General features: G+C 35.8%; 1 protein-coding gene across 1 annotated transcript; it reads right to left on the bottom strand.

The window, feature by feature from the left end:
• Positions 1-1,819: 1,819 nt before the first annotated feature.
• Positions 1,820-2,688, bottom strand: LOC129116419 (putative nuclease HARBI1). Its single transcript, XM_054627319.1, has 2 exons — positions 2,043-2,688; positions 1,820-1,953 (listed from the first exon to the last, which is right to left on the bottom strand). The coding sequence occupies exons 1-2, from the start codon at positions 2,686-2,688 to the stop codon at positions 1,820-1,822; spliced, it is 780 nt and encodes a 259-aa protein (XP_054483294.1).
• Positions 2,689-11,587: the final 8,899 nt, after the last annotated feature.

The following is an 11,587-nucleotide window of genomic DNA, read 5'->3' as shown; positions in this document are numbered from 1 at the left end:
CTCATGCAGCCCGCTGACAGCAGCCTGGTCTCGGCTAGGCCTCTCCAGATGTGCCGCTCTGGTGTCTCTGTGGTTAAACATGAGATATAACTCGTTGGGGGGTATCTAACGAGCAATCTTTGCTCTCTGATTTTACATCTATTATTAGTTCCCGTGCAAACTGGTTTCATCACTTTACATATATACATACACATATTTTTCAACTTTAACTTTGCATCAAGTTAGAGCCCTGCCTTTGTACTTTTGACCGATGTTTTTGCAATATTTTATTCAAGGGACAACTGAGGAAACCCGGGCCCTCATTGCCTGGTGGGCAGCCAACGAGAGCCTCTTCACTGGCAGGAGGAATTCCTCCAAAAATGGATGGGAGTAAGAGTATTTATTTGAGTGAGTATTTATTTGAGTGCTTGTATCATTGCCTGTATGACTGGGTCAGGGATGGAGCCAGATTTGTGCTGTCTCCATCCATAATGATTCATATCTTATTGAAGAGGCAGTGTGTCACTCTGTGTCACTCTTTGTTTATGTTTTTTCCAGTGACTTTGTTACCACTTCTGGCCTGGCAATAACAGCCAAACAGGCCAAAAAGAAGTGGAACAACCTTAAGGATAAATACAAGGTAAGCTGCCTGTTGCTCTGCTCTGTATTACTGAGAGAGCCTTCAGTTTCACAGTGTAGTGATTAATACCCTATTTTCAGGACCTTAGGGATCCCCCCACAGGCAAAGGGGTAGAGGCCGGTGGTGTGACTGCTGCCACCTGGCAGTGGTACAGTGACATGGATGCTGCACTCCGGGGGCAGCACTCCATAAGTCCGCCCCTGGTAGTTGCAGCAAACCTGACTGCCACTACAGGTGGCGCGGTCACACCAACGGCCTCTACCTCTTCTGCAGAGGAAGCAGGCCAGCCTCCAACAAAGAGGCCCAGGAACAACCTCCTGGAGTTCTTGAGAGAGCAGGCAGAGAAGGAAGAGGAGAGGAGAGAAAGGCCGTAGAGAGAGGAGAAGAGTGAAAGGGAGGCAGCAGCTCGAGCAGAGCGATATCTTAATCTGTTCGAGAATGTTGTGAATAAGTTTTGATTTAAATGTGTTATTTTAATTGTAAATAAATATTGTTCAGTTTCAACCCAGGCAATTCATTCTTGAAGGCAATAGTGTATTGTATATATTTACAACAAAAGGAAAAGAATCACAAGGTCCTATATTTAAAAGTTTTATACAATTATTTACAGCCATGCAGTGAAATTTAAATTAGCCAGAAAAAGAACATATACAACATATAAACTACCCACAAACAAGTCGTTTTCCCCAGAAGAAACGAAATAATGGATTATTCTGACCCACCCCTTATCTATCTATCTATCTATCTATCTATCTATCTATCTATCTATCTATCTATCTATCTATCTATCTATCTATCTATCTATCTATCTATCTATCTATCTATCTATCTATCTATCTATCTATCTATCTATCTATCTATCTATCTATCTATCTATCTATCTATCTATCTATCTATCTATCTATCTATCTATCTATCTATCTATCTATCTATCTATCTATCTATCTATCTATCTATCTATCTATCTATCTATCTATCTGGAGAGGTTTACTGTTAGATGTAGTCATGTTCACCCAGACATGCAGGCAGTTCTCCAGGAGCAGAAAGCTGGGCAGCAAGCGTTCCCCGACAGCTCCCTCTGAATGACTTCTGCAACATCCTCGCTGTCATCTGGTCCCTCCTCCTCCTCCTCCTCCTCCTCCTCCTCCAGGATATCACCTGCAGCCACACACATGTTGTGGAGGATGCAGCAGGCACCAATCACCTTCGGGCGAACAGAGGCCGGATCTCCAGGGCCCTCAGGAAGATGGAGCGCGTTTTCAGAATGCCAAAGGTGCGCTCAATAATGTTCCTTGCCTTTGCATGGTGCCTGTTGTACCGGGCTTCAACTTGGCCTGTTAATAAAATTCACATAGAAAATGTATGCTGTGTTTCAAAGTCACCAAAGTAAAAATTTGCTGTGTGTGTGTGTAAGTGTTCTTACTTGCTACAGGCTGGCGGTATGGTGTCATGATGGCAACAGGACGCTGCAGGCACGGGTATCCTCCATCTCCTAATAGTATGTACCCAGCTGGTGGATACAGGGCCTGCTTGTACATCGGAGATCTTCTAAGTACAAGTGCGTCATGTACAGATCCTGTATTCCCTATGTACACATCCAGAAATGCGCCCTTGGCATCACAGATGCCCTGCAGTAGCACTGAGGGGAAAAGTTTTCTGTTAATGTAGCATTTCTTCTGTGGCTCTGCAGGAGGAAGAATCCTGATGTGGCACCCGTCGATGGCACCGGCAGCACAGCGGAATGCCTCATGGCCAGCAAGGCGAACAAAGCCAGCCCCCACCTCCTCCATCTCCTCTGGTTTGGGGAAATGAATTACTCTGTGGAGGATGGTCATCATTTCCTCCACGACGTTGTGGACGGTCCGGCAAACGGTGGCTAGTGGCATGGCAAAGATGTCTGCAGTTACCCTGTAGGAAGCTCCACAGGCAAGCCAGTACACCGTGACCAGGACCTCCATTTCATGGCTCCATCCATGGGCTTTTTGCCGGGGCAGCATCTGGACCAGCATGTTGATGCTGCTCCTGGATAGCCTGAAGGCTGGTTTCAAGTCAGCTCCAGAAAAGAACATGGCCAGGATAGGCACATGGTCATGCACTTGTGCATACCTTTGTGAGGGACTTTGGTCCTGTAAAAAAAAAAATATATATATATTTTTGGAATTTCTTTACATTGTTTATTAATTGTTATTTTTATCATGTATTATATTTATTGTTTATTTATGTTTTTACTATTTGATATTTATTAAACTGATGTGCATGGCACAGATGAAGTACAGGAAGGCTACTTCTGCACTGATGTATTGTGATGTTTGTGCTAACTGTCCAAGGCCTGTCAGACTGAGTATCCGCCTCTTTATGTTGAGTACCAAGAAGACAAATGGCAGGTCTGTATGTGGAATGATAATCGTGCTAATCCATTCCAATATTAAACTAAAGTATCAAACCTCCCCTGAACTGGCCAGTTTATCAGGTAGGCCTAGATAAAGCTAATGTAGTCAAATATAACAGTCCTGTATATAGGTACATGTTAACTTCAGCAAGGTTATAATGTTGCTTTTTTAAAATGTAAATTGTTTTTCAGAGGTGTTGGTCCATCCCATGTATATGAAGGGTAGACTAAATATTAGAAACACCTCTCAGTATAACGTTACAGTTCAACAGCACCACAAACCAAGCTGACACAAAAAATAAATCATCACCTCTAAAACATTAAATACAGACTTTATACAATATTAAACTGCATTAGTTTTTAACCTAGGGGTGCCAAGTAAACTGTCAAGTCTACATATAAATGATAGTAGACAGGTTAAAAGCATAGGATGATTAGACAAACGTACAAAGCTAGAGAGACAGGCTAATATGGCCCGTCCTCCTCTTCAGCTGCTCTATAAAGCGCACCGACAGCAACCAGCCTCTGATCCATTTTGATGTCCTAATAATTGTTTATATTATAATTATATCATTATATATTATATTATATCATTTTCGTTTCATTATATTATATTATATCATATATTATATATTATATCATTTCATTTTATTATATATTATATTATATAAATATATATTATTATATTATAATTATATATTATATAAAAATATAATATTATTATATTATAATTATATATTATATAATTTCATTTTATTATATTATATATTATAATATTATATAAATAGATTATATATTATATTTATTATAATTATATGTTATATATTATATTATATCATTTCGTTTTATTATATTATCCATCCATCCATCTTCCGTAACCACTTATCCAGTTAAGGGTCGGTCGGGGGTGCTGGAGCCGATCCCAGCTGTCAATGGGCGAAGGCAGGGTTCACCTGGACAGGTCTCCAGTCTGTCACAGGGCTGACACATAGAGACAGACAACCACTCACGCTCACACTCACACTCACACTCACACCAAGGGCAGTTTCAGAGTCATCAATTAACCTAAGGTACATGTCTTTGGACTGTGGGAGGAAGCCGGAGAACCCGGAGAGAACCCACGCTGACACGGGAGAACATGCAAACTCCACACAGAAGGTTGTCCAGCCCGGGAATTGAACCCGGGCCCCTCTTGCTGTGAGGCGACAGTGCTAACCACTACACCACCGTGCAGCCCGTTTTATTATATTATAAATTATAATATTATATAAATATATTATATATCATATATTATATCATTTCATTGTATGTCAGTCTATATGACAGTGAAGGTAACTGGAGGCTCTGGTCAGGACGAGCTGAGTTGGTGACGTCATCAAGTTCGCTGCTGTTCCGATTGCAGAATGACGTAATGACGTAATGACGTACTGCGTCCTCTGGAGTCTGTACTCCCGAGTCGAACTATCCAAGTCTGAACTAGCAAGTCTGCAAGTCCACACTTGACCATACTTGGTATTGAGAAAGGGCCCATGTTTGGATAGCTTCTTATTGATTGAACTGTGTCATTGTTATAACTGAGGATATAAGATTGGCCATATTATATTTATTCAAACATTTATATAATTAAGGTAGTGTCATTTATAAATCACACAACTGTACATTTTAGAAGTTAAAGCTGAGCCAGCAGTCCAAACGTCACAGATAAGATGCTAGCGTTAGCTGTTAGTGTTAGCTGCTAGCGTTAGCTGCTAGCGTTAGCTGTTAGCTGCTAGTGGTAGCTGTTAGCTGCTAGTGTTAGCTGCTAGCGTTAGCTGTTAGCTGCTAGTGTTAGCTGCTAGCGTTAGCTGCTAGTGTTAGCTGCTAGCTTCCGTGCTGTATTACTGATTTTTCTTGCGTCCTCCCTCAACAAATTTCTAAAATATAACTTCTGGTTAATTTGCTTTTGGCTAGTTTATCTGCGCTCTCATATGAGCCGGTACCCAACAGAAATGTACATCTATTCCTAACTTTTGTAAATTCAATAATGTCGTATGAACTTCAGTTAAAAGATCCTCTCGAACTGTTTGACCAGACACTGAATTTACACTATATATTTTTAATTAATTGACATTAGTTTGTAAAAATCTGTTTTCACTTTGACATGAAAGAAGCTTTTTTTGCAAATTCTTGTCAAAAAGCCAAATTGTATTGACCATGATTTCATGTATAAAAGCAACAAAAGGGGAAAACATCCAAGGGGGGTGAATACTTTTTATAGGCATTGTACTTTGTATTCTATACTTTGTATTGTATACTTTGTATTGCATACTTTGTATTGTATACTTTGTATTGCATACTTTGTATTGCATACTTTGTATCGTATACTTTGTATTGTATACTTTGTATTGCATACTTACTTCCTGTAAGTCGCTTTGGATAAAAGCGTCTGCTAAATGACTGTAATGTAATGTAATGTAATATACTTTGTATTGTATACTTTGTATTGCATACTTTGTATTGTATACTTTGTATCGTATACTTTGTATTGCATACTTTGTATTGCAGCTGCAGAATCTGAACATATTACTACTTTCATTGGTTTAACCTCCTCCACCAGCTACTGAAGACTGATGATAATTGCTATCAGTGCTGCTGATAACCCAGGGGTGCAAACTCATCAGGGATGAAAAAGGTGACAAGGACCCAAACCCCCTCGCGGAATATATATATATATATATACACACATATATATATATTGCATATGCTTCAATGTTATTCCAGTAAAACACAAATAAGTTGCGGCTATTTAGCTTGGATGGTTATCAACTTTCACAACCCCTTTAACTCGTCCTTGATTCTTTTCCGAACAAGGGAATGAGAAATGAAGCCAGTTCTTTGTTTTTTACTTCTGTATTAGAATTTGACATGGGTAACTCACAGAATAAACATTTGAAATACTTCCTACTTAACTCCCTTCCCATTTGGCTCCCCCACCCCAACCCAGCATCCCTTGACAGAAACACAACCAAATATTTAAATAAACCTTTGTATACAATATTGAACTACATACAAAACTAAATAAAATAAACATGTCAGGTACACAAATCTCAAATCTTTTTTGCCTTTTTTGCCTGTACCAGTACTTCCAGTGCCTTTTTCCTAAATATTAGCAAGGGGAGGTAGGGGGCTTCTCACCCCTCATTCGCTAACATTACATCGATATCAGAGTAAGCCTTTGCTCCGTTGATTTTCCATTATTTATTTATTTTTTTAATGTGAAGGTATGGTAGGTACATTTAACGTTGTTTTCTCGCTTAGATTTTTCAAAGGTTCCTGAGAAATAGACACTGTACTATCCGATAACACCGTTATTGTAACCAGCAAAAATGGTTGTGATTTGCGATGCGTCTGTCAGCGAACTGTCTGACATTAGCACGTTAGCCTACGTTAGAAAGCCTGACGTTTTTGAAGCGTACCAACGTCACTCCTGTCTAGTACGGCATCAAGGCAGCTACAGACCCGAAGATGACATGATTACACGGGTTGGCCAAACGAACAAGCTTGGAATAAATATTTATGACAGCTTGCGTTCGCCGATTACTTGGACGCCCCCGAAATATTTTTATTGCAGATCTCCATGAATCACACAAATGACCTTTTTCGGAACAAAAACGGCGAATTTCGCCGAAAGGTGACAAGTTTGCATCCCTGATTATATGATCATTATTATAATTATTATATGATCTCTTTCCTCAGAAACACTTAAACAAGCTGCTGCATGAAAAAATACCTGAAGAGAAGAACTGGAGTTGATCAGGAAAAAGAAACAACGTGCTCTGAATTATTATTATTGCATTATTATTATTATCAACATTATTAATATTATAATTGAATTATTATTATTATTATTATTATTATTATTATTATTATTATTAGCTCCTGAATACAATCTATCCTCCAGACTCTCAGTAGCTCTCAGGCAGCAGGAACATCCAGATTTCATATTTCATGAGAAACATCAGTGAATTGTTACAAATACACTGGTAGAATGTAACTAAGCACATCTACTCTGACAAGTACTTACTTAAGTACTTATTCCAAGTACTTGTACTTTACTCGAGTTCTTTAGTTACTCTTCATATTTTAATGTTTTCTACAAACACGTGATGATTTTATAGAATATGATGCGTTGATGCAGATTAAACCAACAAACAGGATATAAAGGAGTTAACATGAAATACACATTAATGCAGCAGGAATATTGATCCAGAAACATCTGATAGGAAAAAAATTATACTGATCAATCAATACTTTAACTACTTTTACTTCTCTCAGGTTGTTGAACGCAGTACTTTTACTGGTAGTGAAGTATTGTTCAGTGAGGTATCAGTACTTTTACTGGTAGTGAAGTATTGTTCAGTGAGGTATCAGTACTTTTACTGGTAGTGAAGTATTGTTCAGTGAGGTATCAGTACTTTTACTGCAGTACAGGATGTGAATACTTGTGAGTAGATATCGAGCAGCTCGTGAACAGCAGGAAGTCAACGCCCTGACTCCAGACATGGAGATCAATATCTATATATATTACATTATTATTATCTAGATATATATCTTGTGCTCACCGTGTCCAGCAGCAGACGTTGTCCCGGACCGAGTCAGGAGAAAGAGACACACGAGAGGAACCACGTTCATCGTTCTTCACGTCGCTGGACGTCAAACTGCTCCGAGACTCTAACGACGAGGAACGAGAACGACTGTGGAGACCAACTCACACAAACACTTTCGCTTTCTGCTCCTTAGTGCGCATGCGCGGGTCTCTGGGCCCGGTGCTTCATGGGAGTTGTAGTTAAGGATGACGTCAAATAATAGAGAGTATAAAATGCTCTTACTTATATTAATGACGTCTTATTGTGGAAGCTGAGTACCATCATTATTTTATACTGATTTATGGGTTTATGGTTCATAATTGAGAGATTAATCATCATGATATATTCTGATATTATTATTTAATAAAACCTCTAAAATAAATCACACTACATAACTCTCAATGAAGAAGATTCATCATAAATCTGTGGAGCAGATGAGAAACATGTTGAAACATCAGAAGTGTTTTTGTTTGTAGTTTGTTTCTTTTATCAAAACACAGAAACATCAGCAACATTCTTCATGTTTTATTCAAACGTTGGCATTAAATGATGAAGGAACAGGAGCTGCTGTCCCTAATAAACTGGACACTGAGTGTGTATTCAGTGTGTAGCTGTTCCTGGATCAGCACCTGAAGAAACAACAAGAAGCAGCACATGCTTGTCCCAAACAATGCAAATATAAAAACAATATATCAAAAATAAACTTTCACTTTTGAACCACTTGTAGACGTCTAAAATATGTCTCATTTAATGCTCACTTAATGTTCACTTCATGCTCATTTAATACTCATTTAATACTCATTTAATGCTCATTTAAGGCTCACTTAATGTTCACTTAATGTTCACTTAATGCTCATTCAATACTCATTTAATACTCATTTAATACTCATTTAATGCTCATTTAATGCTCACTTAATACTCGTTTAATGCTCATTTAATGCTCATTTAATGCTCATTTAATAATAATTTAAAGCTCTGTCCTACTGTTGTTACAGACACTGAACTAACCACAGACACTAGAAGTTTATTACTTCATTAGGGACATCTGCTCCCAGCTCAAGTTCAGAGGACTGGCTACACTCCGGGTGGAGCGGTAGATATTATATATTATATATTTATATATATATATATATATATATATATATATATATATATATATATATACATATATTCCGTTTATAAACTAAGCTTCACGTTGTTTACTTCCTCTGACCCGTGTGTTCGATCCCCCTGTAGGTGACGCTGTGGAAGGAGTCGATGGACGGTCAGTGGGCGTGTATCAGTGACGTCAGCAAAGGCCAGGGCGCCGTCTCCACCATCACAGACACGCAGCAGATCGAGCAGTGACACGTTCTGACCTTTGACCCCGACTGGACCCGGATGACCCCGCTCTTTAAAAGATGACCTCATGACCCCGCCGGACGACGTCCTCGCCGACTGAGCTCCTTCTGTAACGCTGATGTTCGGCTGTGTGATGATGACATCATGAGTTCTGTACAGATGTTCCTAAAGTTCATCAGACTGATAATTAACATAAACATTGTTTTAATTAGATGCACTCCACCGAGTCTCCACATGTACATTCACATAACTTATCCCGTCCCATGATGCTTTGCTCCTGAAACATTCCACCTCCACCAGCGGAGAACGAACCCATCGAGCATCTCGGGCAGCAAATAAATAAAACGTTTCTCTCCATAAAAGTTAATAAACTTCGTTCTCTGCTCTGGGATCAGATCCTCGTGTCGTCACGGTGATAAAGAAATGATCCGACTGGTTCAGTAAACTTAACAAGTTAATAAATGATTTATTGAGTAAACTATTGATTCACATTCTTCTCCACACACGAGGCTGGTCGTGACCTGAACCGGCCTTAATGAATCCTAATGAGACCACCCTGAATGAGGAACAGTTACCCGGCATTTAACACAATAAAGTTATTGAAAAAAAACAAAACCCAAAAAAACTAAATCTACCCGGCATGCATTGCGCGGTGATCGCCGGTGAACGAATCTATTGACTACATCCGGGTGCTCCGGTCACCGGGATTCTACCGGGACGGCTCCTCGAGCTCCCGGACGGCTCATCCTCCTCTAGCTAGCAGAGCTAGAGGAGGATGAGCCGTCCGTCCTCCGGCACACCGGGACACTGGTACCGGGAACACGTCATAGTGACGTCACTGCACCGCGACAAACCATGAAAACCTAAATAAAGATAATACAATTAAATGAAGACAATACAATTAAATAAAGATAATAAAACATTAAATAAAGATGATACAATTAAATAAAGATGATACAATTAAATAAAGACAATACAATTAAATAAAGATAATACAATTAAATAAAGACAATACAATTAAATAAAGACAATGAAACATTAAATAAAGACAATACAATTAAATAAAGATAATACAATTAAATAAAGATAATACAATTAAATAAATATAATGAAACATTAAATAAAGACAATACTATTAAATAAAGATAATACAATTAAATAAATATAATGCAACATTAAATAAAGATAATACAATTAAATAAAGATAATACAATTAAATAAAGATAATACAATTAAATAAAGATAATAAAACATTAAATAAAGACAATACAATTAAATAAACATAATACAATTAAATAAACATAATAAAACATTAAATAAAGATAATACAATTAAATAAATACAATACAATTAAATAAAGACAATACAATTAAATAAATATAAAAGAATTAAATAAAGATGATACAATTAAATGAAGATAATACAATTAAATAAAATAATACAATTAAATAAAGATGATGAAACATTAAATAAAGACAATACAATTAAATAAAGATAATAGAATTAAATAAATATAATGAAACATTAAATAAAGATAATAAAACATTAAATAAAGATGATACAATTAAATAAAGACGATACAATTAAATAAACATGATAAAACATTAAATAAAGATAATACAATTAAATAAAGACAATACAATTAAATAAAGATAATACAATTAAATAAACATGATAAAACATTAAATAAAGACAATACAATTAAATAAAGATAATAAAACATTAAATAAAGATAATACAATTAAATAAAGATAATACAATTAAATAAAGACAATACAATTAAATAAAGATAATACAATTAAATAAAGATAATACAATTAAATAAAGACAATAAAACATTAAATAAAAACAATACAATTAAATAAAGATAATACAATTAAATAAAGATAATACAATTAAATAAAGACAATACAATTAAATAAAGATAATACAATTAAATAAAGATAATACAATTAAATAAAGACAATAAAACATTAAATAAAAAACAATACAATTAAATAAAGATAATACAATTAAATAAAGATAATACAATTAAATAAAGACGATACAATTAAATAAACATCATAAAACATTAAATAAAGATAATACAATTAAATAAAGACAATACAATTAAATAAATATAATACAATTAAATAAAGATAATACAATTAAATAAACATAATAAAACATTAAATAAAGACAATACAATTAAATAAAGATAATAAAACATTAAATAAAGCTGATACAATTAAATAAAGATAATACAATTAAATAAAGACAATACAATTAAATAAAGATAATACAATTAAATAAAGATAATACGATTAAATAAAGACAATTAAATAAAGATAATACAATTAAATAAAGACAATAAATAAACGTTTTATGTTCAGTGAGTGTGTTCAGAGATACTTTATATATCTTTTGACTGCTCTAATGTAGGACTTTTACTTTGAAATATATTTTAATTGGTACATTAAAAATGTTTGATTTTTAGTTTGAACACATATACATCAGGTATGTCTGGAATTATTGAGAAAAAAATGTTTATAGCACTTTAAAAAAAGAAAAAAAAAAAACTATTTGTGTCCACTTGACACTTATTTGAAGGTACAAATGTAGGAGTTATGACTT

The sequence above is a fragment of the Anoplopoma fimbria genome, unplaced genomic scaffold (assembly GCF_027596085.1).
Source record: "Anoplopoma fimbria isolate UVic2021 breed Golden Eagle Sablefish unplaced genomic scaffold, Afim_UVic_2022 Un_contig_8562_pilon_pilon, whole genome shotgun sequence".
NCBI classification, from domain to species: Eukaryota; Metazoa; Chordata; class Actinopteri; order Perciformes; family Anoplopomatidae; genus Anoplopoma; species Anoplopoma fimbria.
The sequence above is the reverse complement of the archived record's forward strand: the minus strand, read 5'-3'. Positions and strand labels throughout refer to the sequence as shown.

Excerpts from the sequence above, each read along its gene's own strand:
- LOC129116419 (XM_054627319.1), bottom strand. The coding sequence starts at position 2,688 with ATGTTCTTTTCTGGAGCTGACTTGAAACCAGCCTTCAGGCTATCCAGG. Across the intron at positions 1,954-2,042 it reads ATACCGCCAGCCTGTAGCAA|GCCAAGTTGAAGCCCGGTAC; the intron begins GTAAGAACACTT and ends TTTTATTAACAG.